This window comes from Amblyraja radiata, chromosome 34, assembly GCF_010909765.2.
Source record: "Amblyraja radiata isolate CabotCenter1 chromosome 34, sAmbRad1.1.pri, whole genome shotgun sequence".
Classification (NCBI taxonomy): Eukaryota; Metazoa; Chordata; class Chondrichthyes; order Rajiformes; family Rajidae; genus Amblyraja; species Amblyraja radiata.
Window position 1 is genome coordinate 18,477,562 of NC_045989.1, and position 24,372 is coordinate 18,501,933.

General features: G+C 44.1%; 1 protein-coding gene across 1 annotated transcript in view; it reads right to left on the reverse strand.

Moving 5' to 3' along the window:
* adamts17 (ADAM metallopeptidase with thrombospondin type 1 motif 17) overlaps positions 1–24,372 on the reverse strand; it is a 179,630-nt gene that overhangs the window by 97,122 nt on the left and 58,136 nt on the right. The window contains exons 8-9 of the mRNA XM_033050346.1: positions 23,348–23,453; positions 762–902 (exon numbers count right to left, since the gene is read on the reverse strand). Coding sequence (XP_032906237.1) covers positions 762–902; positions 23,348–23,453 — 247 coding nt within the window. The remainder of the gene's footprint in view (positions 1–761; positions 903–23,347; positions 23,454–24,372) is intronic.

Below are 24,372 nucleotides of genomic sequence, written 5' to 3' on the forward strand. Positions count from 1 at the left end.
AAGAGTCATCACTGAGTCCCCCAATATCAACATCCAGGTGGACACCATAAACTGCAGATTCAACTAAACCCCCTGCATGAATACGATGGCAACAGCAGGAGGTGGTAAATAGAGCATCTTGTGGGGTGTGATTTATCTCCTGACACTACAAAGCCTTTCCACCTTCTTCAAAGCACATGCCAAGCGGCTGATAGAATACAACAAAAAAGAACTTCTGATGCTGGTTTATACCAAAGATAAACACAAATTGCTGGAGTAAATCAACTGGTGGCATCTCTGGAGAAAATGGATAGGTGACATTTCAGGTCGGGACCCTTCTTCAGACTGATTGTAGGCAGCCCCTCCTGTCCCTCTTCCTCCCCCATCCCTCCACCTATAAGCTATCCATTTTCTTCAGAGATGTTGCGTGACGCTGAATTACTCCAGCATTTTGTGTCTGTCTATGGCTGATGGAGTGCACTCTACTTGCCTGGCTGGGCACCACTGTATTTTCACTGCCTTACCCTTTAAAGGCTCTGGGGCTCCCGAGCTTGCCTAAGCAGTTGATAGCCAAGTCATAAGGAATAGGAGTAGAATTTGGCCATTCAAGTCTACTCCGCCATTCGATCATGGCTGATCTCTTTCTCCCTCCTAACCCCATTCTCCTGCCTCCTCCACATAACCTCTGACACCTGTACAAATCAAGTCCATGCAAGAATGATATAATCCAGGCGATATTATCTGACGGAAATATTACCATGTAAATGAAGAACAGGTCCTACCTCAGGAAACTCTCCAGGTCGCCATGGCTACAGGCAGACCAAGAAAGATCGCTTGGGTTCTTCCCCTTGATCCACTCGCCAGACATGATGTGGAAATGTTCAGCACAGGTGGAATGGTCATCATCATGGCTCATCCCCAGGCTGTCGAAACAAAGGGAAGGGGAGTGCGGGCAGAGTGGAGGAGAGCAGCAGAAGAGGAATGAAAGGGGAGGACAGAAAAGATGACAAATAAAATGGGGAAAACATCAGAAGTGGGGAGAAGGGAAGAGATAGGGTGAAGAAGAGGCAAAGAGGGAGAAAGAAGAGTATAGAGCGATGCGTGGAGATAGGGGAATGAGCGAAGACACAGGGGAAGGAAAGAGATGAGGAGTGAGAGAGTCCAAGAGCAACGGAGAATGAATTGTGGAGAGGCAAAGCACGAGAGAGGGCAAGAGTTTGAGATGGGATGAGAGAGTGTAGAGGCAGGTGGAGAGGGAACAAGCAGAACAAATTGGAAGGGCGGGCATTTTGTGGGAGATGAGATGAGAAAGAAGGGGGAGGAGGAGAAGAGGGGTACAGGAGGAGAAAGATATAGGAGAGAGGTATAGAGGGGAGAGAGATAGAGGGGAGAGATAGAGGGGAGGGAGATAGAGGGGAGAGGGATAGAGGGTAGAGGGGAGAGGGACAGAGGGGAGAGGGATAGAGGGGAGAGGGATAGAGGGAAGAAATAGAGATAGAGGGGAGAAAAATAGAGGGGAGAGAGATAGAGTGGAGATAGAGAGAGATAGAGGGGAGAGAGATGGGAGACAAGGGGAGGACAAGGAGAGGGAGAGAGCGAGGGAGGTAGAGAGGAAGATAGAGAGGGAGACAGAGGGGCACAGAGCGAGAGGGTGAACAACCAGCAAAGGGTTGGGATGAGAATTTGGGGGAAGGCATGACAGGGATGGTGGGAAAGGAGAAACAATAAATACATGAGCATAATTAATACCAACTTGTCCCGGCATTTTATCTGGCAGGTGTGTCCTACAGAATCATCCACTATTCGATTTTCTGCCATCTACCATTACAAAGTCTCACTGTAATTAGTGCCTGATTTAATGCACAGCTGTAGAACACTAGCCAGTAAATCTGCCAACATCTGGTTTAAATTATAATATTAATCAGAAACAGAATCTTATGCGTGATTGTCCCCCTCTTGTGGATGCTGCAGCTGTGATTAACCATCCCGCCTCATTTCGGAGGTGAACATCTCTCTCTGCCCAGATGAACACCCAATTCCCTACGTCCGTGGGTTGAATGCTTCACCTTCTGTCAACACCCAACCCAGCGATCCCACTGAAGTTAATGCACAGAGTTCTGGATCTGTGGTGCTCGGTGTTCAGGAAGGATGATGATCATAGACTCATAGAGTCATACAGCATGGAAACAGGCCCTTCAGCCCAACCTGTCCATGCCGCTCAAGATGCCCCATCTACGCTGGTGGGGGATTGCAACCTTCACGTGGTCCACCCCGTTTCGACTAATGCAATCAACCCGATGTAGTGTTTTGGTGTCTACAACTTTAGGCTGTGCATGCCGTACGCAAGAAGGGGCTGGTCCCACCTGCCCGCGTTTGACCCATATCCCTCTGAAAGATGCTCAGAGATTTATCCACACTACACCATGGAAATGTTTTTTTTTAAACAGAAACTGCTGAGAGAGGGTGAAACTCGTGTTCAATTGGAAAGTGATCATCTGCATTTTCCGATACCATAACTTACATTAATTAAACAGCCATGAATTGACGCATCCAATGCCCGGCCTGTTGCATGTTCATAAGTTCACGAGTTCGAGCATGATTAGGCCATTCAGCCCATCAAGTCTACTCCACCATTCAATCATGGCTGATCTATCTTTCCCTCTCAACCCCATTCTCCTGCCTTCTCCCCATAACCCCTGACACCCTTACTAATCAAGAATCCACCAATTTCCGCCTTAAAAATATCAATTGTCGGCTTCCACAGCCCTCTGTGGCAATGAATTCCATCCCATCGCCTCTTTGTCAGCGTGTCTGAGTAAAAGTACCTGGTGCCAGGCTAGAGGATGCCTTACTGACACAAATCAAACCAAGATAATGGATGTGTAGGAGGGAACTGGGTCTGAAGAAGGGTCTTGACTCGAAAAATCACCTTTTCCTTTTCTCCAGAGAGGCTGTCTGACCCGCTGAGTTACTCCAGCTTTTTGTGTCTATCTTAAAGATAAGGGATCACTGGAGTCTCTTCAGCTCGCAGTGTTACCATCAGGGGAAGACTTTCATCCCATTACCACAGGCTGGGTTGGCGGCATGTCAGCAGCCGCTCTCTACAATTGCCTGTGTGCGGACCATCTGCAAGCACGGCTGATGATTGAACGTTTCCCAATGCAGGAAGTCATCACTCAAACGTTTGAAGTCCAGGGAAAGTCTGACTGTGTGAAGGATGAGCACGTAGCCCAGGCTGATAATTCCAGGCAGAAGTGGCAAGCGACACACTCTGCCCATCTTCCAGATGGCACAAGCCCACGCTACCTTTGTTCAAGATAATATTCAAAGAACAGGGAAATTGTAGTAGGGGGGAGGTTGCTCCTGCTTTTTTGGGGCTAATTGTCATGTTCCTCAGTCATAGGACAGAATGAGGCCATTCAGCCCATCGAGTCTACTCCATCATTCAATCATGGCTGCACCATCTCACCCTCTCAGCCCCTTTTGCCGAGAAACAGATAAAGATTGCCTGCAGGAGAGGCGAGTGCAGCAGTGTGTGGATGTGTGGTTGGGTGGTATGACGTGCGTATGTGCGTATGTGCGAGCGTGCGTGCGTGCACTGAGATATGAGGTGAGGTTTGGAACCATGCAGAGTGCGTGGATGTGGAGTCAAGTCAATGAATATCAGGATGGTATTAGAAACATAGAAAATAGGTGCAGGAGGAGGCCAGTTGGCCCTTCGAGCCTGCATCTAGTAGATTAACCTAGTAGGTTGTTGGTGGTGGGTGATGCAGGGTGGTTTGAAGTTGGTGATAAAGGTGGTGGAACAAGGCATTTTAACATGATAACCCTGACCTTGATCACACACTTCAAGTCATTCACTTTTAGTCTAAGCCGTATCCTGGTCTTCATGTTCAAAAGGGGACTGCAGATGCTGGAATATCGAAGGTACACAAAATTGCTGGGGAAACTCAGCGGGTGCAGCAGCATCTATGGAGCGAAGGAAATAGGCGACGTTTCGGGCCGAAACCCTTCCCGTATCCTGGTCTTCATGTTCAAAAGGGGACTGCAGATGCTGGAATATCGAAGGTACACAAAATTGCTGGGGAAACTCAGCGGGTGCAGCAGCATCTATGGAGCGAAGGAAATAGGCGACGTTTCGGGCCGAAACCCTTCTCTAACAGTTGGAGGGCACAATGACACATCAGATGATGTAACAAAGACGGCTACATGGACAAACACACTAGCCACTAGCCTCTCGAATGGTCGGCTCAGTTCCGTCACCCTTGCGGAAGAAGGGTTTCGGCCCGAAACGTCGCCTATTTCCTTCGCTCCATAGATGCTGCTGCACCCGCTGAGTTTCCCCAGCAATTTTGTGTACCTTCCTGGTCTTCATGGTTTGACTCTTTCCTTTGACGTCCAAAGCCATCCTCTTTCCACTGACCTCTGGACTAGTGTGTGCAAGATCTCCTGGACACTGAGATACATCACATCTCTGCAGCATTTCCGCCCAGCAGAACTGTGTTGTTGGCTGAAAACTGCACAACATTGCCATCAATGGGCACAAAACAGCCATGCAGCAAGATCTTGTGTTTGCTTTAGGGGCTGTTGGGCTAGCTTCCCGTCTAATGCATGAATCTATGCGCTCACCCCATCTGGCAACCATTTATTAAACGTTACATCAGTTTTTTCAGTTCCCAATTGTTTGCTGCTAGTTAAACTAGGCTCAAAATCATTTCTTATTTTGCTCTCGATTTCAGGCCAGATGATACAGAGGGACAGTCCACACCACAGCTGGAGTCTGAGACAAAAATGACTCTTTCCCCCCAGTTTTTCTTAAACCAGGCAGAATTTCATTCTGGACAGAAAAAAAATGAACTATCCTTGGTTAACAAAATTAACAAACACAGTCTAATCATTCCCGAAACAGGTTGAAATGTTTTAATTTGGACGAATAACTATTTAAAAAAATATGGTCAGAATTATGGAGATTTATGTGATACTTTCCCACTATGAAAATTAACTGGAGAGATTGTGATTTAAAAAAAATTTTGGCATTCACTTTTTGCATTTCTGGATTTTCTTCAATCTCACCAGGATACGGCAGCACAGTGGCACAGTAGTGGAGCTGCTGGCTTACAGCGCCAGAGTCCCCGGTTCAATCCTGACTACGGGTTTTGTCTGTAGAGTTTGGACGTTCTCCCCGTGACATGCCTGGGTTTTCTCCGAGATATTCAGTTTCCTCTCACACTCCAAAGACGTACAGGTTTGGCAGGGTATAAATGTAGATTGTTCAGAGTGTGGAATCGTGTTAATGTGCAGGGATCACTGGTTGGCACGGACTTGGTGGGCCGAATGGCCTTTTTCCACGCTGTATCTCTAAACTAAACTAAGCTAAACCCAAAGGTCTTATCCGAGGAAGACAAAACGCTAATTGAAGAAATAGTAGAGCCAATAGGAACGCAAAATGGAACTTTTCTTGAGGACGCCAAGGATACGGTTGAGGTCTGAAATAAATCCAATAGCATTTTGGTATACAAGGCACAATTCCAAAAGTTGCTGATAAATGCTGGAGAGGAGAGCTACCAACTTCAGATGTTATAAACTGACTGTTTTGCTGACCAAAGGTATGGCAGATGGAAGTTAACACAGTGAAGTGTGAAATGGTGTTGCTGGAAGGAAGAACGAGGGAAAGCAACGTAAGCTAAGCCTGAAGACCCTGCAGACATGGAGAGCCTTAGAGGTCTATGTGCAATTATATCTGAAGATGGAAAAACTTTTAAGGTTGCTGAAAAGGCATGAATGATCCTTGATTTTACAAACAGAAGCATTGTGTAGAAGTCAAGAAAATATTCATAAAACATTGGTTTGGCCCCAGCCAAAGTGTTTTCAATTCCATACTTTAAGAAGAATGGCACTGCCATCAGTGCAAGGGTCTTCCTAGATTGGAATCATGGATTTTAACTAAGTAACAAAAAGATGTGTCCATTTTCCTTAGAATGGAAATGTTAAAGAGATTAATTAGATGTTTGAACTCATGTTGTCCTGGTACTTTAATGTGTGAGAATGATAGACTGAAGTTAATACATGCTCTCTGAAATGAGGATATGCCAATTTTCACAACATAATTTACAAAATCCCATAGACCAGCTATATATATATATAATGATCAATATAGAAAGTATCTCCTGGGATTCTGACGAGTCTTTGCTCTGCCGGTTCAGCATCTGTGTAATACCCTGTAGTAAAAGTGAGGGATGTGGGTCAAATACTCACAAATGCAACTGGCTTAGATGGGCACTTGGTCGGTATGGATGGGCTGAAGTTGGGCTGATTCTATGCTGGATGACTCTAAAAGCCCTGTCCCACCGTACGAGTTCATTCAAAGAGTTCTCCCGAGTTTGCCATGATTCGAACTCGGAGATTTACGGTAATGGCCGCTCGTAAGTACTCGGGGCTCTCGTGGACATTTTTCAACACGTTGAAAAATCTTCACGAGTCTTCCCGAGCTTACCTGTCATTAGCGAGTCTTCCCGAGTACCTGCCGTTAGCGTTACGAGCCGTGAAGAGACGTCCCCGAGCTCCGACTTACCCATTACGTTCATTCTACGTGCTGACCACGAGTTTGATTTTTTTTAAACTGCGGAGAGCACTTGAATGAACTCGTACAGTGGGACAAGGCTTTCAGACTCTACATATGCAATATGGATCCCTGCATTTATTGCATGTCACTATTTGGATAAACAGAGGGTGAGGCAGGATGTGAAGCAGTCATTCATTCCACGACACATCTCCAAGTTTTTGAAACAAACTATCAAATTTGCACCATTCCCTCGTTCTTTCCCCAAAGACCTGCAAACCTTTCCTCGAAGTAGACATGCCAAGCTATTATTGAATCCTCTTCCACCACCTTTTCAGGAAGTATATTCCAAATCCAACAATTTGCAGCTTAAAAAAATGATTCTGCTCTCCTCCAACTAATTCCTTAAAACTGCATCTCTGGTTAACCACCACTCAGCCTCTTGAAACAGTTTGTCCTTATTTGTTCCATCAAACCAGCATAAACTGCTGGAGGCAGCTGTGTCTGCTCATCACATGTAGTCTTGATTGTTGCAGCTCTAGCCAGGCAATGCAAATGTCTACAATTTACTGGAACTCTAGTTGGCAGTTACAAGCAAAATCTCTCAGGATCAATTAAGGGTGAGCCTAATGGTGAAGCTTCGGATCCCATCGGTTCTGGGCTACTGGTAAATTAAACTCCTGCCAATTCCATCCAATATGGAAGCCAGGAAGGAAGTGAAGGAAAGAAAAGGGGACTCAAACATTCCATTAAATCTGTTCTTGCTTCCCCTACTGGATAAACAACTTCATGCACTCACCCAATCTATTCCCCTTGTGATCTTTATAAGATCACCCTTCATCCTTCTGAACTCCAAGGAATGAAGTACTAGCTTCCTCTAGTTTAGGCTCTCAAGTCCTGGCTGCATCCTCGTATAACTTCTCTGCACTCTTTCCAACTTAACCTCCTTCCTACAGCATTTTAATGTTAAATTTTTGCTGGACATCCTAAGGCGTATGAAGTTAGATAGCTAAGATGTATAAAGGGAGATACCAAAGTCTGTTTATTGTCAACTGTTGTTATTGAAAACTAAGAAATCAGGCACTTATGCTACCATTATCACATCTTCCATATAACATATAAAATAAATCCAATAGCTATATTTGCTAGACCACAGCTACATACGGTAGCCCCGTGATGTGCAGCAAGTTATACAAACCCCAGTAGAGTAAGGGTTATTCCAACACTTCTTGTTTTCATTTCAGACTTCCAGCATCTGGAGATCCTTGATGTTGTGAAAGATTAATCTGGTTTTGATGGTGTTGGGTTAAGGATAAATGTTGGCTGGGACAATGGAGAGGACGCAGCTGTTTAGCCTTGAATAGTGTCATGTGGTCTTAAACATCCATCTTAAGTCGGCTTCCTGCTTAGCTTCTTGTCTGAGAGACGCCTGTCCTCCCGCAGCACTCCCTTGGTACCACCAGTAGGCATCTGTCTTCTAAGTACAACTTCTGTCTTGCTTCCATGTGGCTTGTGGCTGTGCCAAGAACAATTCAATGAAGCTGACAAACATCTTGGCTTTGCTACGATTGAACGACATGCCTTCTAACAGTCCACCGGAGATAAAGGAGCAGATGTGTATAGATTGCAAAAACAACTATGAGAGGCATAGATAGGGTAGACAGTCCGAACCTTTTCCCCTGGAAAAGGTGGAAATGTCCAACACTAGAGGGCATGGCTTTAAGGTGAGAGAGGGAAAGTTTAATAGAGATGTGCGGGACAACTTTTTTCACACACAGAGAGTGGCAGGGACCAGAAACGCATTACAAGGGGTGGGGGTGGATGCAGATGCAATAGTGACATTCACAAGGTATTCAGGTAGGCATATGGAAGCGCAAGGAATAGAGGGATATGGATCATGAGATCAGATGAAATCAGTTTAACTTAGGGGGTGGAAGATTGCAACCTTCACGTGGTCCGCCCTGTTTCGACTAATGCAATCAACTCGACGTGCACAAACGGAAGATCAAATAGAACAAGATGTCCAACAACTTTAGGCTGTGCACGCCACACGAAAGAAGAAGAAGTTTAACTTGGCATCATGTTCAACAAAATCAGTGTTTTATATTCTATACTCTAGATTGTGGGGAAAAGAATAATAGGGTTACAGTGCGAGGATATTTCAACTTCCCCAACATTACCTGGAATCGCTTTAGACTGAAAGGCTGAGAAGGTAGAATATTTAAAGTAGATGCAGGAAATCTTTTTGAGTCGGAATGTAGATGTTCCTTGCTGGGAAGTGCGAATTCTGGACAACCTTAGGAATATGGTCGGGCAAAGCTCTGAAGTATCGATGGGGAGCATCTTGGAGATAGTGCCATAAAGGTGTACGTTTCAAGATCGTCATGGAAACGGTTAAGGATGGCTGGGAAATGAAGCAACTGAATAGGGAGGCGGCAGATTTCAATATCGTAAGACTGGACCCGGCAAAAGTAAGCTGGGATCAATTACTTGCAGATCAGCCTACGTTTGGCAAGTCAGAGATGAGGTCTCAAAGGAGTACAACTCGTCAGTATAGTAGAACAACATTGCAGTTAGAGAATTCAGGAAAGGTGGCAACAAACTTCCACCGCATACTATCATTAAAAAGGAGGATTAAATGATTTAGTGGGCTTAAAGGTAAATCTCTGCTCTCACTCACTCTCCCAATATGAGGATGGATTTCCACTGGTACTCACCTTCCAGGCCACTCTTCACAGTCAATGGGCCATCCTTTGTAACTTCTGCCTGCTTCAATAGGATTATACACACATTCCCCCCTCTCCCTTTAGTTTAGTTTAGAGATACAGCGCGGAAACAGGCCCTTTGGCTCACCAGATCCGTGCCGACTAACGATCCCCGCACATTAACACTATCCTACACCCACGTGGGACCATTTCTACATTTACCAAGCTAACTAACCTGTACGTCTTTGGAGTGGGGGAGGAAACCGAAGATCTCGGAGAAAACCCACGCAGGTTACGGGGATAACGTACAAACTCTGTACGGACAGCACCCGTAGTCAGGATCGAACATAAGCCTCTGGCGCTGCATTCGCTGTAAGGCAGCAACTCTATCGCTGCGCCACTGTGACCATCTCTCTCTTTCAAATGGGCCATTCCTTTTGTGGTTCCATGCTCCACTCTTCCATCCCATCAATCAATCAATCCTTTTCTTAAGGCACTGTGGGCTGATAGGTTACGTTGACCACTCTAATTTGGCTATAATATGCAGTAAGTGGCAGAATCTGGGAGGAATTGATAGGACTATAGAGAAAATACAATAGGACTAATGAAGCTTGGACAGAGTGGATGTGGAGTGGATGTTTTTACGAGTGGGAGAGTCTAGGACGAGAGGTCATAGCCTCAGAATTAAAGGATGTTCTTTTAGGAAGGAGATGAGCAGAAATTTATTTAGTCAGGGGGTGGTGAATCTGTGGAATTCTTTGCCACAGAAGGCTGTGGAGGCAAAGTCAGTGGATATATTTAAGGCAGATTTAGATAGATTCTTGATTAGTACGGGTGTCAGAGGTTATGGGGAGAAGGGAGGAGAATGGGGTTCGGAGGGAAAGATCAATCAGCCATGCTTGAATGGCGGAGTAGATTTGATGGGCCAAATGGCCTAATTCTACTCCTATCACTTATGAATGATCTAATGATAATGACGGTTTAATGTACTTAATGGTTGATAGTCGGTATGGACTCAGGGTGCCAAAGAGCTTGTATTCAAAAGGAATCACTCTATGAATGAGGAGGAGGCAACAAACATCCTCCTGCTTCCTTACCTGAGCCTATTCAGATGGAGGGTGTTGTGGACTAACAAAAAAGCAGGGGTTCTTCCTAAACCCACCTGCGTTTACAGAGAGCCGGAATCTAGGTCCACGTTATCTTTGAACTGAGAGATACCAGGATCAATGGGAGCAGTCTGAAATCAGATGATGAAGCTGGGATTGGGAATGGAGCCCAGAAGGCTCCCTTTCCCTGCCACAGCCAGATGGCCCACTGTGGAAGCTGCAATCCTTGCTTGTTTTCATCTCTCATTACCAACAATTACAGCCACAAAGCTGTTAATTGTTTGTCTGCACTTTTGCAACTCAACACTATAATTAAGTAAAAAATATTTGTTCTATAATTGGCAAAGCAGCGTGTAATATCATCCCAATAACAACAGCAACAGTCGCCAAAAATGTGCTTTAACTCATGTACACTAGTTTCACCTCCCATCTATGTAGTTATGATGCAACCCAGGTAGTAAAGGGTTTTCCATTTGAACTCACAGACCCTGAATTAGCAAATTTAGAACTGACTCTAATTACAGAGTAACTCAACAGCAAAACACGGCAAAAGCCAGAACTTCTTTATAAGGGCTTTCCACTCAAAATAGTGGAATACTGAAAGGCCTGGATAGGGTGGATGTGGAGAGGATGTTTCCACTAGTGCAGGGGTTCCCAACCTTTTCCGTCCCGTTTACCCCTGGCCACTTTGATAGCACATAACAATGTTATTTCACTTATTTATGAACAACTAATGATGAACAGATAGACACAGTCCGTCAATGAGAAAAAATATGTACAAATCCAGAATCAATAGATTTAGCCCATGCGTAGGCAAAATTTACCCCCTTGGGTACATTTACCCCAGGTTGGGAACCCTTGCACTAGTGGGAGAGTCTAGGATCAGAGGGCACAGCCTCAGAATAAAAGGACATATCTTTCTAAAGGTGATGAGGAGCAATTTATTTAGCCAGAGGGTGGCAAATTTATTGCCACTGGTGGCTATCGAGGTCAAGCCTTTGAGTATTTTGAAGCAGACTTTGACATGTTCTTGAGTAGTAAGGATGTCTAAGATTACAGGGAGCAGGCAGGAGAATGGTGTTGAGAGGAAAAGATAGATCAGCCATGATTGAATGGAGTAGATTCGATGGGCCGAATGGCAAACTTGTTTATCAAAACATGTTACATTCCATTTCATTGAAAAAAGTTTGCTGATAAAGTGTACATTTTGCAATCTATTTCAATGAGAAAAATGGCTGTGTTGTGTTTTAGTGCAGTAATATTATGTACAGGCACATTCTCATCACTCCCACCAGTGCAAATGTTATCTGCTTGAAATGGCATTTCTGTGCTTTCTCTAGATGACCAAAATACCACGTTCAAGGTTTCCAATGCAGCTCAAGTCAATTTGTCTTGTTCCAACTGTCAATTCATGCTCACAAAGTATTATGCACCACAGTGATATATTTCCTGAAGTTTTACTGCTATTTCTCACATTGTAGCATTTGCCGTGGATTTAAACTAATCTTTGACATGAAATCAAAGTTAAACTGATCTGTCAGACTCCTGGACCCAGCACACGCACTGTTCACTCAGACGTGTCAACAACTCCAAGGCTTAACCTCACGTCTCGTTCCACAGATGCTGCCTTTACTGATGTGTATTTTCAGCATCTTCTATTTTTTCTTTGAATTTACAGCATCTGCAGCATAGAAACATAGAAAATGGGTGCAGTAGTAGGCCATTTGGCCTTCGAGCCAGCACCGCCATTCAATATGATCATGGCTGATCACCCAGAATCATATTTGCTTTTCAAAACATGTTACTTTCCATTTCATTGGAAAAAATCTGCTGATAAAGTGTACATTTTGGAACCTATTTCAGTGAGAAGAATGGCTGTGGAAGAATTGCATGGACAAATTCCATGCAGAATTATACAAAGCATATTTGCTTTATTTCATTGTTCAACATATCTCACCTATATGTGATAAATGTCAACATTTAGAAGCTACATTATCTCATATGTTTGCAAACTGTATAAAAATTAAAAAATTCTGGGTAAATATTTTTAGTATAATATCTAAAGTAACCAGCACACAATTGGACCCAGATCCAAAATTAATAATACTCGGAATATTAGAATTAAATCAAACACTTAGAACAACACAAAGAAACTTTATTGATTATAGTTTAATAACAGGAAAAAAATTAATTCTAAAATTTTGGAAAGTCCCTACGGCCCCCACAATCAAAATGTGGATTATAGAAATGACGGAGACCTTAAACGTGGAAAGAATCAGATTTTCCCTGTTGGACAAACAGGAATTATTCGTTGGAACATGGTCTCCTTTTATTGATTACTTAAAGGGTCAGAATGGTTCAGCACAGGAACCTGACTAGCACGCGGGCTACAGAATGGATGAAATACTATACTCTGAAATGTACGAATATATCTCGAATGAAGTCTTTTTTATTTTAATAAATTTTTCCATTCTTCTTTAACTACCTTTTTTTTTTTTTTTTTTTTTTTTTGTTGTTGTTTTTGTTTTTTGTTTTTCTTCTCTTTCTTTTCTTTCTTTACTTCATCTATCTCTTTAGTTCTATCTAGTTTTTTTAAAAAAAGGCAAAAAGTATTGGAGACAATGTAATAATAATTGACAATATTATCAATTTAAAAATGTAAGACTGTAATGATGTAATTTGGTTATGTACCTATCTCCAATAAAAAATATTTTCAAAAAAAAAAAAATTTTTAGTGTTTCTTTTCTAATCCCTCCTCATTACCAGTTTGTCATGACTGTTCCTTACTTCATACTCCAGGAATGCAGAGTACACAAAACTACAGACAGAAACAGAGAGCAGCCAGAACATTAGAAAAAAACTGGTTCATTCAAACCGTCTAGCCATACAGTAAATAGGCATGTGTTACATGTATACATTAAGCATTTGCAACCAGTTTAGGCACATGGCCAACATCAAATGTAACATCAAGATTTCTTGGTATAAATCATACTGTGCTTCATACAGTAAACTGTACACTGTGGTACTGTGTGAACAACAAACTGGGGGACCGATTCCTTTCATGAACTCAGCACAGCAAAGTCTTATACTCCATGGTGCCAAGACAACTACCTCTCTCTCAATGCCAACAAGACAAACGAGATTGTGATCGACTTGAGGAAGCGAAACAGTACACACCCATTGTGTGTATCATACACACATACATTGGTGGAGCCAAAGGAGAGATGATTGAACGCTTAAAATTCTTAGGAATAAACATCACTAGCAATCTGTCCTGGACCAGCCATATCAAAGCAATGACCAAGAAAGAACACCAAAGCCCCTACTTCATAAGAAGGATTTTAGCAAGTTCGGCATGTCCCCAACCCACTTCTACAGATGTGCCGGAGAAAGCATCACAACTTGGTTTGGGAACAGTTCCATTCAAGACCGCATGAAATTGCAGAGAGTCATGGACGTACAGTAGCTCAGGACCATCTTGAAAACCAACCTCCCTTGCATGGACTTCATCAACACTTCACACTGCCTTGGCAACCACCAGCAGAATCAAGCACCAATCTCCACCTGGTCATTCCTTCTTCTCCTCTCTCCCATCACACAAGCGGTGCAGACACTTGAAAACGCATACCTCCAGATTCAGGGGTAGTTTCTTCCCTGCTGTTATCAGGCAACTGAAGGGTCCTTTACACCCTTTATCCTGTACTTGCACGAGTCAGGAGCCTTCTCCAGTCTGAAGATGGGTGCCGAGCCGAAACATCACACATCCATTCTATCCAGAGATGCTGCCTGACCCGCTGAGTTACTCCAGTATTTTGTGTCTATCTTTGGTATAAACCAGCAGCTGCAGTTCTTTATTATGACATTGTTTTATGCAAATTGGTCAATGTTGAGAAATGTGTAAAAGAGTGCATTCGTAGTTATGAAGACAATTACATCGAGCCAAAAATTCTAGAAATGGCATTGAGGCATGATGTGTATAAAGTACATCTAGAGATGCTATAAACTGGAATTATTAATGTTTGGAATGAATCCTTCGAGATTTTAAACACAGTTTATAATGAGGAGTTTAATGCAAACAAGACACTGAATGAATTTATAATTGATTTTTTTTTAAAGTATATCTGTAAAAAATGAGTTGTTAAATTTCATATATATAGCCAACTGATTGCATACTATAATAACTGATAGTTTATACAGTAAAACTCCAATAATCTGTTAGGTGACTTTGGAAATCCCAATGGTTCTGGATGTGGATCACTAGATTATGATTGCCACACTCCCTATTCACTCACCAAGGCACTGGATCAAGTGTTCCTTTGCTATTCACTGGGGCCCCGATCCCACATCGCTGTCTATCTGACACAGTCTGGTCCCCATGCTCCATTCCCACTCACCAGGGCACCTGTTCCCAGATTCTCTTCAAAATTATCCAGCACTCCCTTTAGACTTAAAATAGACACAAAATGCTGGAGTACCTCAGCGGATCAGACAGCATCTCTGGAGAAAAAGAATAGTTAATGTTTCAGAATGTCTCGACCCAAAACATCATCTATTTCTTTTCTCCAGAGATGCTGTCTGACCAGCTGAATTACTCCAGCATTTTGTGTCTATCTTCGGGTTTAAACTAGCATCTGCAGTTCCTTCCTACACACTCCCTTTAGACTTACTGGGTTTACAATAAAACTCAGTATTCTATTGTGTAACATTTTAAGAAAAAGTAAATTAAATGTTAATGTTGCAGCATTAATAGAATACATTCAGAAACCCGGGAAATCTGCTGGTCCGGTAACATCAAAGTCACAAGCGCACCAAATTAATGACACTTTACTCGGCAAGCTTATTTTGTTTTAGTTGTACTCTTGTTTTGTTTTGGAAAGCACAGACATCACCCATAGTCGGGATCGAACCCTGGTCTCCGGCGCTGCAAGCACTGTAAGGCAGCAGCTCTACCACTGCACCACATGCTTTTCTGCATGTTTCTAAGTACTGTTGTACCAGATGCTGCATATAGTTTACTGCCTTCATTAAAAGATGGTCAGTCATTGATTATATCTTTGTTATTTGCCTTAGGATGCAGCAATGCCAAAGATCCTCAGATACTACATCCCCCACCTGGAGAATTGCCAGCCAGAGGAAAGAGCCCGACCAGCTCACGAAGATCTACTGTTTCAATAAGGTTGCCACCTTTTACTTTAGACTTTAGAGATATATGGGTGGAAATGGGCACTTCAGTCCACCAAATCTGCACCAACCAGCGATCACCCCATAAACAAACACTGTCCTACACACTAGGGACAATTTACAATTTTACCAAAGCCAATTAACCTACAAACCTGTATGCCTTAGGAGCGTGGGAGGATACCAGAGCACTTGGGGAAATCCCATGGGGTCACAGGGAGAACAAAAAAACTCCGCACAGACAGCACCCGTAGTCAGCATCAAACCGAGGTCTTTGGCGCTGCGCCACTGTGCCGCCCACAGTTCACTTCTGGACCATCAGCTCATCTCAGTCTGGACAGTAATGCCTCTGGTGGCTTCTCCTGCTCTGGATTGCTGTCTGGTGGAAGGAACTGCAGATGCAGGTTTAAATTGAAGATGGACACAAAATGCTGGAGTAACCCAGCGGGACAGGCAGTATCCCTGGAGAAAAGGAATGGCCGCCCATTCCTTCTCTCCAGAGATACTGCCTGTCTGGTGACTAAAGCTGAGAACGGCTTGGTCGATAAGATATGTGCTTGCTTGCTGGGAGAATGTGCAAAGGTCAAGCATTCAACCTAGCAGGAGGAAATTGCACAGTCAATTACTTCATCGTAGAGGCTCTTTATTCAGCCAATTTGTCACCACTCTGGGTTCACAATCAAAATTGCTGCAGCTGGGCTTCATGTTGCAGGGAGTAATCTGCGATTGTTGGGTTTGTTACTGACAACAACCTAGAGTAAATCCACCCCATTGTTTTTACATACTACGATCCCAACACTATATGCTAAGCATGCCACGGCATCTCCAGTGTGACATGTTAAACATAGTTCAGGAATTTTCATGACAACATGTTAGACAAACTAAACTGATTCTTGTACTACACGTTAAACATACCACACTAATTCCAGTTCTACATGCTAAACAAGACAAATTGTTGCTAAACACTTTAACTCCCCCTCCCATTCCCACACTGACCTTTCTGTCCTGGGCCTCCTCCATTGTCAAGAGTGAGGCCCAGCGTGAATTGGAGGAACAGCACCTCACATTTCACTTGGGCAGCTTACACCCCAGCGGTATGAACATTGACTTCTCTAACTTCAAGTAACCTTTGCTTTCCCTCTCTCTCCATCCATCGCCCTTCCCAGTTCTCCGATCTGTCTTACTGTCAACAACTACATTTTTTCTCTGTTTTGCTTTGTTGTTTATCTTATCCCAGCTAACAATGATCTAGTCTACATTTTCCTTGATCTCCATTCCCTTTATCCTATTTTCACACCTTATACTTCCTTATCGATGTATCTCCCTCTCCCCTAACATCAGTCTGAAAAAGGATCGCGATCCAAGACGTCACCCATTCCTTTTCCCCATCGATGCTGCCTGTCCCACTGAGTTACTCCAGCTTTTTGTGTCTATCTTCGGTTTAAACCAGCATCTGCAGTTCCTCCTTACACAGCTCTGATATTAATATTGATACCATGCCCCTGTATATTAATCAATGTTACAATTTCATTTCATTTGAGACCAGATGATCGACAGAATGAAACATCTACTGGCTCTGTTCTCCATCTCTAATTGTCACTCTTAAAACAGACCCATGAGTCAACACTGGGGTGCCATCCAATACCCATTATTTGATATTTAACCACATGCAGCCATAAAAGTGATTTTGCTGAAATAAATCTTTGGTAAGTCCCCAGCCACTTTAAACTCAATTTACTCTGGGGAACACAAAGCACAGATATTAGTCAATTGCAAATAACAGCTGTATTTATGCTGGGATTTCATTTTTAATGCCTCCTTATCCTGCTGCCAATTCTCAAAGTGGCCCAGTTTTTGAGTCTCGCTAATTTAAAATTGTCCATTGCACACAGTATTTTTTTTAATTTTCAGATTAAATACTGCCTAGACGATTGATTATTTCTGATAGCTTTTACATTTCCTAAACTCTTTAGTCCTGTTTAAGACAAGCTAAATTATTTTGCTAGCCAGATTTTCCAGCTCTAGCACAATCTTGATGCCATCTTCCTGGCCCCAATGTCCATCACAGTCTCTGCAACACAGGAGGATCCTCACCACAGCTGCTTCCGCCCTTGCCAGCCCTGTATCTGGTGCTGGCGAGGAGCACTGTGCAAGTCAGAACATGGTGGACTCTTGAGCCTTAAGCACCACAATTCAGGCTAACCTTACAAGCCAACACTGAGAGGCTGCTATCCTATTGGAATGATTGGCTTTCCAATGAGAGCTTAAACCAGACCTCATCCATTTTGGAACAGATACAGAAGAGCACTTTTTAGTATAGTTTAGTTTAGAGATACAGCATGGACATAGGCCCTTTGGCCCACCGAGTCCGCACCGACCAGCGATCACCCCATACACCAACACTATCCTACACACACTAGCAACAATTTACAATTTTACAGAGGCCAATTAACCTACAAACCTCTACGACTTTGCAATGTGCGAGGATTTAAGAGAGAGTTAGAGGATTTAAGAGAGAGTTAGATAGAGCTCTAGGGGCGAGTGGAATCACGGGATATGGAGAGAAGGCAGGCACGGGTTATTGATTGGAGACGATCAGCCATGATCGCAATGAGTGGCGGTGCTGGTTCAAAGGGCTGAATGGCCTCCTCCTGCACCTATTTTCTATGTCTATGAAACCAGCGCACATAGAGAAACCCAAGCGGATCACGGGGAGAACGTACAAACTCCGTACAGACATCACCTACAGTCAGGATCAAACCCGGGCCTTTGGTGCTGTAAGGCAGCAACTCTACCAGTGCGCTACCGTGCCTCCCTGCAGCCTCTTCCAGAGATGTTGCCTGACCCACTGAGTTACACCCCAGCGGTATGAACATTGACTTCTCTAATTTCAGGTAGTCCTTGCTTTCTCCCTCCTTCCCCACCCCAGCTCTCCCACAGCCCACTGTCTCCGCCTCTTCCTTTCTTTTTTCCGCCCCCTCCCCGACATCAGTCTGAAGAAGGGTCTCGACCCGAAACGTCGCCTACTCCTTTTCTCCATAGATGCTGCCTCACCCGCTGAGTTTCTCAAGCATTTTTTGTCTACTTTTGATTTTTCCAGCATCTGCAGTTCCTTCCAGTACTTTGTGTCTTTTATTTGCTAACTAGCATCTGCAGTTCCTTGCGTCTATGGAAGGTGCTACTCTAAACAATTGCAAAATGGAGCATAAGAATTAGTCCTAGTGCAATGGGAAAAGATTGCTCCCCTCAAACACACAACAAAATAAACATACCTACTTGGCAACTGGCTGACAGTGTCTATACTTCAAAGTACTTGGACTTTCCAGAGATGCTGTAAAAATGCAAAATTATGTTCTTTCATTCTCGGCATCTGGAGGCATTAGTAATCCAGAGATTGGCACATTTGAAATCCTTCTCTTAAATTTCTAAAACTTTTTCTAATGGAACTCCAGCTCTCTCATTTCTAAGCATATTCGCTCCCACAGAGCAGAATGATTCATTGATCTTTCTCTCTCTCTCCCTCTCTCCCCATATTCTTTCACGTTTCAAAAATATCTCTCTGCAGCAGCTGGCAATCAAAAAACATCTGGGACTCTGCGTGCATTCGCTTGGCCGTTGCTGCTCCACCAGATCCCCTGCCTTTGTTGGCCTTGTGATCGGCTACCAAATTCTTCCCCTTGTTTCTGGCAGCTCCCCTTCTCAATGGGCCGACTTCCCTTTGAAAATCTTGACCTGAACGCCTCTCGCTTTCCTTGATCTGTCGGATTTTCTCCGTTGGAGTGCAAATTAGAGACATCTCTGGCAGTGGGTGCCAGATGCATCGCATTAGTCGCACTGATGCATGGAGCAATGCACTCGGACGGAAATGCCATCTCTTTCTAAAGTGCTTCTGTACTTCAATCAAAGCGTGATTTAAAACACTGGCCCTGAAGTGCACCTGGGACGTGAGCTGACCCTCCAGGAAGCTCTTCATTCTTTGTCACTTGCAGCTGCACTGATCATATGCCTATTCATTCCAAGCACAATCTGTCTCCAGTGCTGCCTTGTGCAAAACTCTGCCTGAATCTTATGGGTGATAAGAGGTAGCATCAGGATTGCCTCACAGGTTCAGAGACCTGAGTTCGATCCTGACCACTGGTACAGTTATTGAGGACGTTATATGTTAGCGCTGCAAATGTCAGTGCATACTGTGTTGTGGGTAAACTGAACAATTAATAATCAGATTGATGAAGCAAGGAGCACCTTCTCTATTACAACAGTGATTACGTTCCTTGAATACCAGAGGACTGCGCAGGCTTCCTCCACACGCACCTTTTTCTTCCCACATCCCAAAGACGTGCAAGTTGGTCAGTTAAATGGCCACTGTGGATTGTTCCCTTGTGTGGAGGTGAGTGTAGAATCTGGAGGAATGTAGGGAGAATAAAATTGAATTTTATTTTGGAGTGGGCTGCACGTTGCCCTTGCAGTAGAGTCGCTGCCTGACAGTATTAGTGCCCGAGTTCGTTCCTGACTACGAGTGCCGTTTTTACGGAGTGTGTACGTTCTCCCCGTGACCTGCGTTGATTTTCTCCGGGGTATCCGGTTGCCTCCTACCAGTTTGTAAGTTAATTGGCTTGGCATCATTGTATATTGTCACAAGTGTGTCTAGGATAGTGTTAATGTGCAGGGATTGCTGGTCGGTGCGGGCTTGGTGGGCCAAAGGGCCTGTTTCCACGCTGTTTCTCGAAACTAAACTAAAAGGGGAATGGTATAGTGGAGAGGAATCTTCACTTGGCAAACCAGCTGAGACCACGCACCTCTCCCCATTGTAACAAAATCTTGGCAGGAGTAAAACACAAAGTGCTGGAGGAACTCAGCAGGTCAGGCAGCATCTATGGAGGAAATGAACAGGCGATGTTTTGGGTCAGGGCCCTTCTTCAGATTGTCACTGGCATGAGTGTTGATTACACTAACTTGCTGTTGTGCAGGTTATTGTGAACTTACCCTGTAACTCACTGGCTGCATCTCGACTCCTCTCACAAGCTTGTTTCCCAGGTATCTACACAGCTGGACCAGAAACATGGGATCATACTGGTTCAGTTTCGTTTCGTTTAGAGATACAGCGCAGAAACAGGCCCTTCGACCCGAGTCCGCACCAACCAGCAATCCCCGCACATTAATACACCCTACACACACTAGGGACATTTTTTTTTTACATTTACGCCAAACCAATTAACCTACAAACCTGTTCAAAAGGGAACTGCAGATGCTGGAATATCGAAGGTACACAAAATTGCTGGGGGAACTCAGCGGGTGCAGCAGCATCTATGGAGCGAAGGAAATAGGCGACGTTTCGGGCCGAAACCCTTCTTCAGACCTGTACATCTTTGGAGTGTGGGAGGAAACCGAAGATCTCGAAGAAACCCCATGCAGGTCACGAGTAGAACGCAGAAACTCCACACAGACAGCACCCGCAGTCAGGATCGAACCCGCATCTCTGGAGTTGTAAAGCAAAAGCTCTACCGCTGCGCCATTGTGCCACCTGGTTCTCTTCACACACCCCGGACCCCATCCCTCTAGGTTGCACAAAGTCTTTGTCCTGATACATCACACTCTCTTTAAGCTGTTATAAATATCACAAAAGTCTACGCCTAGCTGCATGGGTTTCTTACCTCTGCTCTCATAGTGCATGGAGGTTGTTTTAAATAGGCCCTGATGAATAAACAGAACTTGTCTGTGCGATTTACAGCACGTCCTTCCTTAGTGGTGATACCGCAAATGTCAGTACATACAGCGTTCTGTGAACACTGAACAATTAAGTTCAGACACATGTAATTAATAATTAGATTGATGAAGCAAGGAGGACATTCTCCTCTATTAAAGCAGTGATTACCTTCCTTAAATGCCATCGTCAGAGTGCAGTTCCCATTGCCGGTCTGTGTGCTATGAGGTTGCATGTTTTGTGAAAAGGACTGAACAAATGGACAATACATCAGCATTGCTTCCCACCTCACCTGCCCACCTCTTGCCTATCCTGCTCTGGGAGACCAGAAGCAGCCCCATACAAACCTAAAGGAATGAAGAAAAGGGAGGTTTGAAAGTGGCAGGAACATGAGCCCAGTCAGGAAGCATCTGGACAACATTCCCCTGCATTTGCAGACTTGGCAGGTCCTCTAGGTAGTTCCAGGAGTTTCTGATTTTATTGTCTTTGGAATTGACAGGAGCGAGACCTTTAAGTTCTGGCCAGTCCCATCACTAACAATTCCTGGATCCTTCACCCATTGCCTTACTGTAAAACATCTAATAGAAATTACTTTTGTATTTGCCTAACAATGGGGTCATTGAGGCATAGTAGGCTTATGCACCAAAGGCATGGAATCTGGTTAAACCACAAACCCGGATTGCACACCTGGATTAGTCTATTGTTATAGCAACAATCCTTAATCATCCTTAAACCTTGAGTGTAAAGAAGGGTCCCAACCAGAAACGTCACCGATCCATGTTAGTCATGTCATAAATGATAGAAGCAGAATTAGGCCATTCGGTCCATCAAGTCTACTCCACCATTCAATAATGGCTGATCTATCTCTCCCTCCTAACCCCATTCTCTTGCCTTCTCAAGAATCTATCTATCTCTGCCTTAAATATATCCACTGGCTTGGCCTCCACAGCCTTCTGTGGCAAAGAATTCCACAGATTCACCATCCTCTGACTAAATGTTCTCCAGAAGGTCATGAATTCATGAAGGGTCTCATCATCTATTCCTTTTCACCAGGACCCGCTGAGTTACTCCAGCACTTTGTGTCTTTCTTTTTAACCTTTAATCATATAATATTTAAATACTTAGGATTAACTAACACACTGGTAAGAAGAAGTTGTGTTGGGTTGAAGATCTCTGGAGATGAAGGGGTTTTGGAACATGGACCCACATTTCCGCTTGTGTAAAGCTCTGCCCCTTTCGCTGCAGAAGGGAAGTTTTAGATTTAACTGAAGGGTCTGCCGGTCATGACTCGAGGGTGAAAGTTGCTGCAATTCTCCTCCTCAGTTCAGTCCAGGTCTAACCTCATAGTTCCTCTTGACGCAGAAGGACAGCAGAAGGACAGCAGAAGGTGCATCACACATCAGGCAGGGACATTTCTCCCAGCGCTTGACACACTTGGATGTTGATCTTCATATAATCTGTGGTGTCATCTTCAACTTGAGATTGCTGCCTGAAGATGCCTTTAGGATGTTCACAGCATTGGTCAGGTAGCATTATAGAGTCATTGAGTCATACAGCGTGGAAACAGGGGCATTGGCCCAACTTGCCCATACTGAGCAACATGTCCCATGTACACCAGCCCCACTTGGTTGACATTTAAGCCATGTTTAAGAAACACTTGGACAGGATTATTTTAGAGGGATATGTGCCTAAAGCAGGCAAGTGGGACTAGTGTAGATGAGACATGTTGACCACAGGGGGGTGTTGGGCCGAAAGGCCTACTTTCATGCAGTATGACTCTATGACGCTATAACAATGACCTACTATAGCATTGCATACATTGCAGCCTCAGACATATCACAGCCTGTACAACACTGCTTCAGGCACACCATGATCCTAGTTAGACATTCTGAAGCCACACAAAGCCAGTAAAGTATCATACATACCACCCCCATTGTATCAAGGACTGCCCAGCACTCCTCCAATACATCGTGAACTGTGCTAAACCATGAAGCCAGTCACCAGAAATTATGATCGATTTAAATCACTGAATTTTTCTTCTCAACAAATTAGCCATTTTTTACATATGATACAGGAATCACACATTGGTAAGGTTGTGTTGCATCTTGTTTTGACCTACTTGTGACCCAGCTCGTGGGCAATGGTAAAGGCCAGGCTGAGACCATTATCTTCAGCGAGCACACACTTGCGCTTGGGGTTACAGGCTCCTCCAAGGTATGCAATTCCTGTGGGAGAATTCCAAAGGAGACGGTGATGAAATAACTGGAGGCAAAGATTTGGAAATAAACAACCAGAAATGAAACAGCCAGGTTGCACTTTGAAAGTATCACACGGTCAGCAATTGCACTCTTCCCCAGCGCTCACGGAGGAGGTGCTTGGCTCAGCTTTCACTCTGCAGCTCATATAAAGTCACATCGCACTGTGTTGCCACGCCAGGTAACGGGACATTGGTTGCACTATTATTACGAACAAGAACAGTTTTGTGGACCAGGCAACAAGCCATCTATGATGCACGGCCAGCGGTACAGTGAAGTTGGGGGCGGCAGGCAAAGTATAATAATACTCCACAATGACGTGTCTCAAGGATGTAATCAGTCACGGGCAGTAAAGACGCCAGGATCAATGAGCGAATCAATCATTCTGATGTAAAACCAGCTCTTGGTTGAACAATGTTTGGATTAATGTTAAAGCCGTTGGTATTATTATTGTGTGCATTCTTCAAACAGTATCACCGGCTGGAACAGGGTTGAGAGTAATTAAATGGGGATTTATTGCGTTCTCGGAATGCCAGTTGGAGCCCAGCATCTTCCCGCCTAATCTCCTCTCCATTCACACCCCATGACACAGGCCAATACATCTGTGCGCAGAAAGACCATATGTCAGATTATGCCTCACGGGCAGTACTAATGCCACTCACTCACGTTTCTAGACTTATAGCCGGGGATCAGCAGAATTGTCTGGTGTAAAGCAGGCGGCATGGTAGCACAGCGGTAGAGTTGCTGCCTTACAGCGTCAGGTAGCCGGGTTCGATCCTGGCCTTGGGTGCTGTCTGTACATAGTTTGTACATTCTGTAGAGAGACCCTCAGACTATTTTCATTGGAGACCCTTGGACTATCTTTGATCAGACTTTACTGGATTATCTT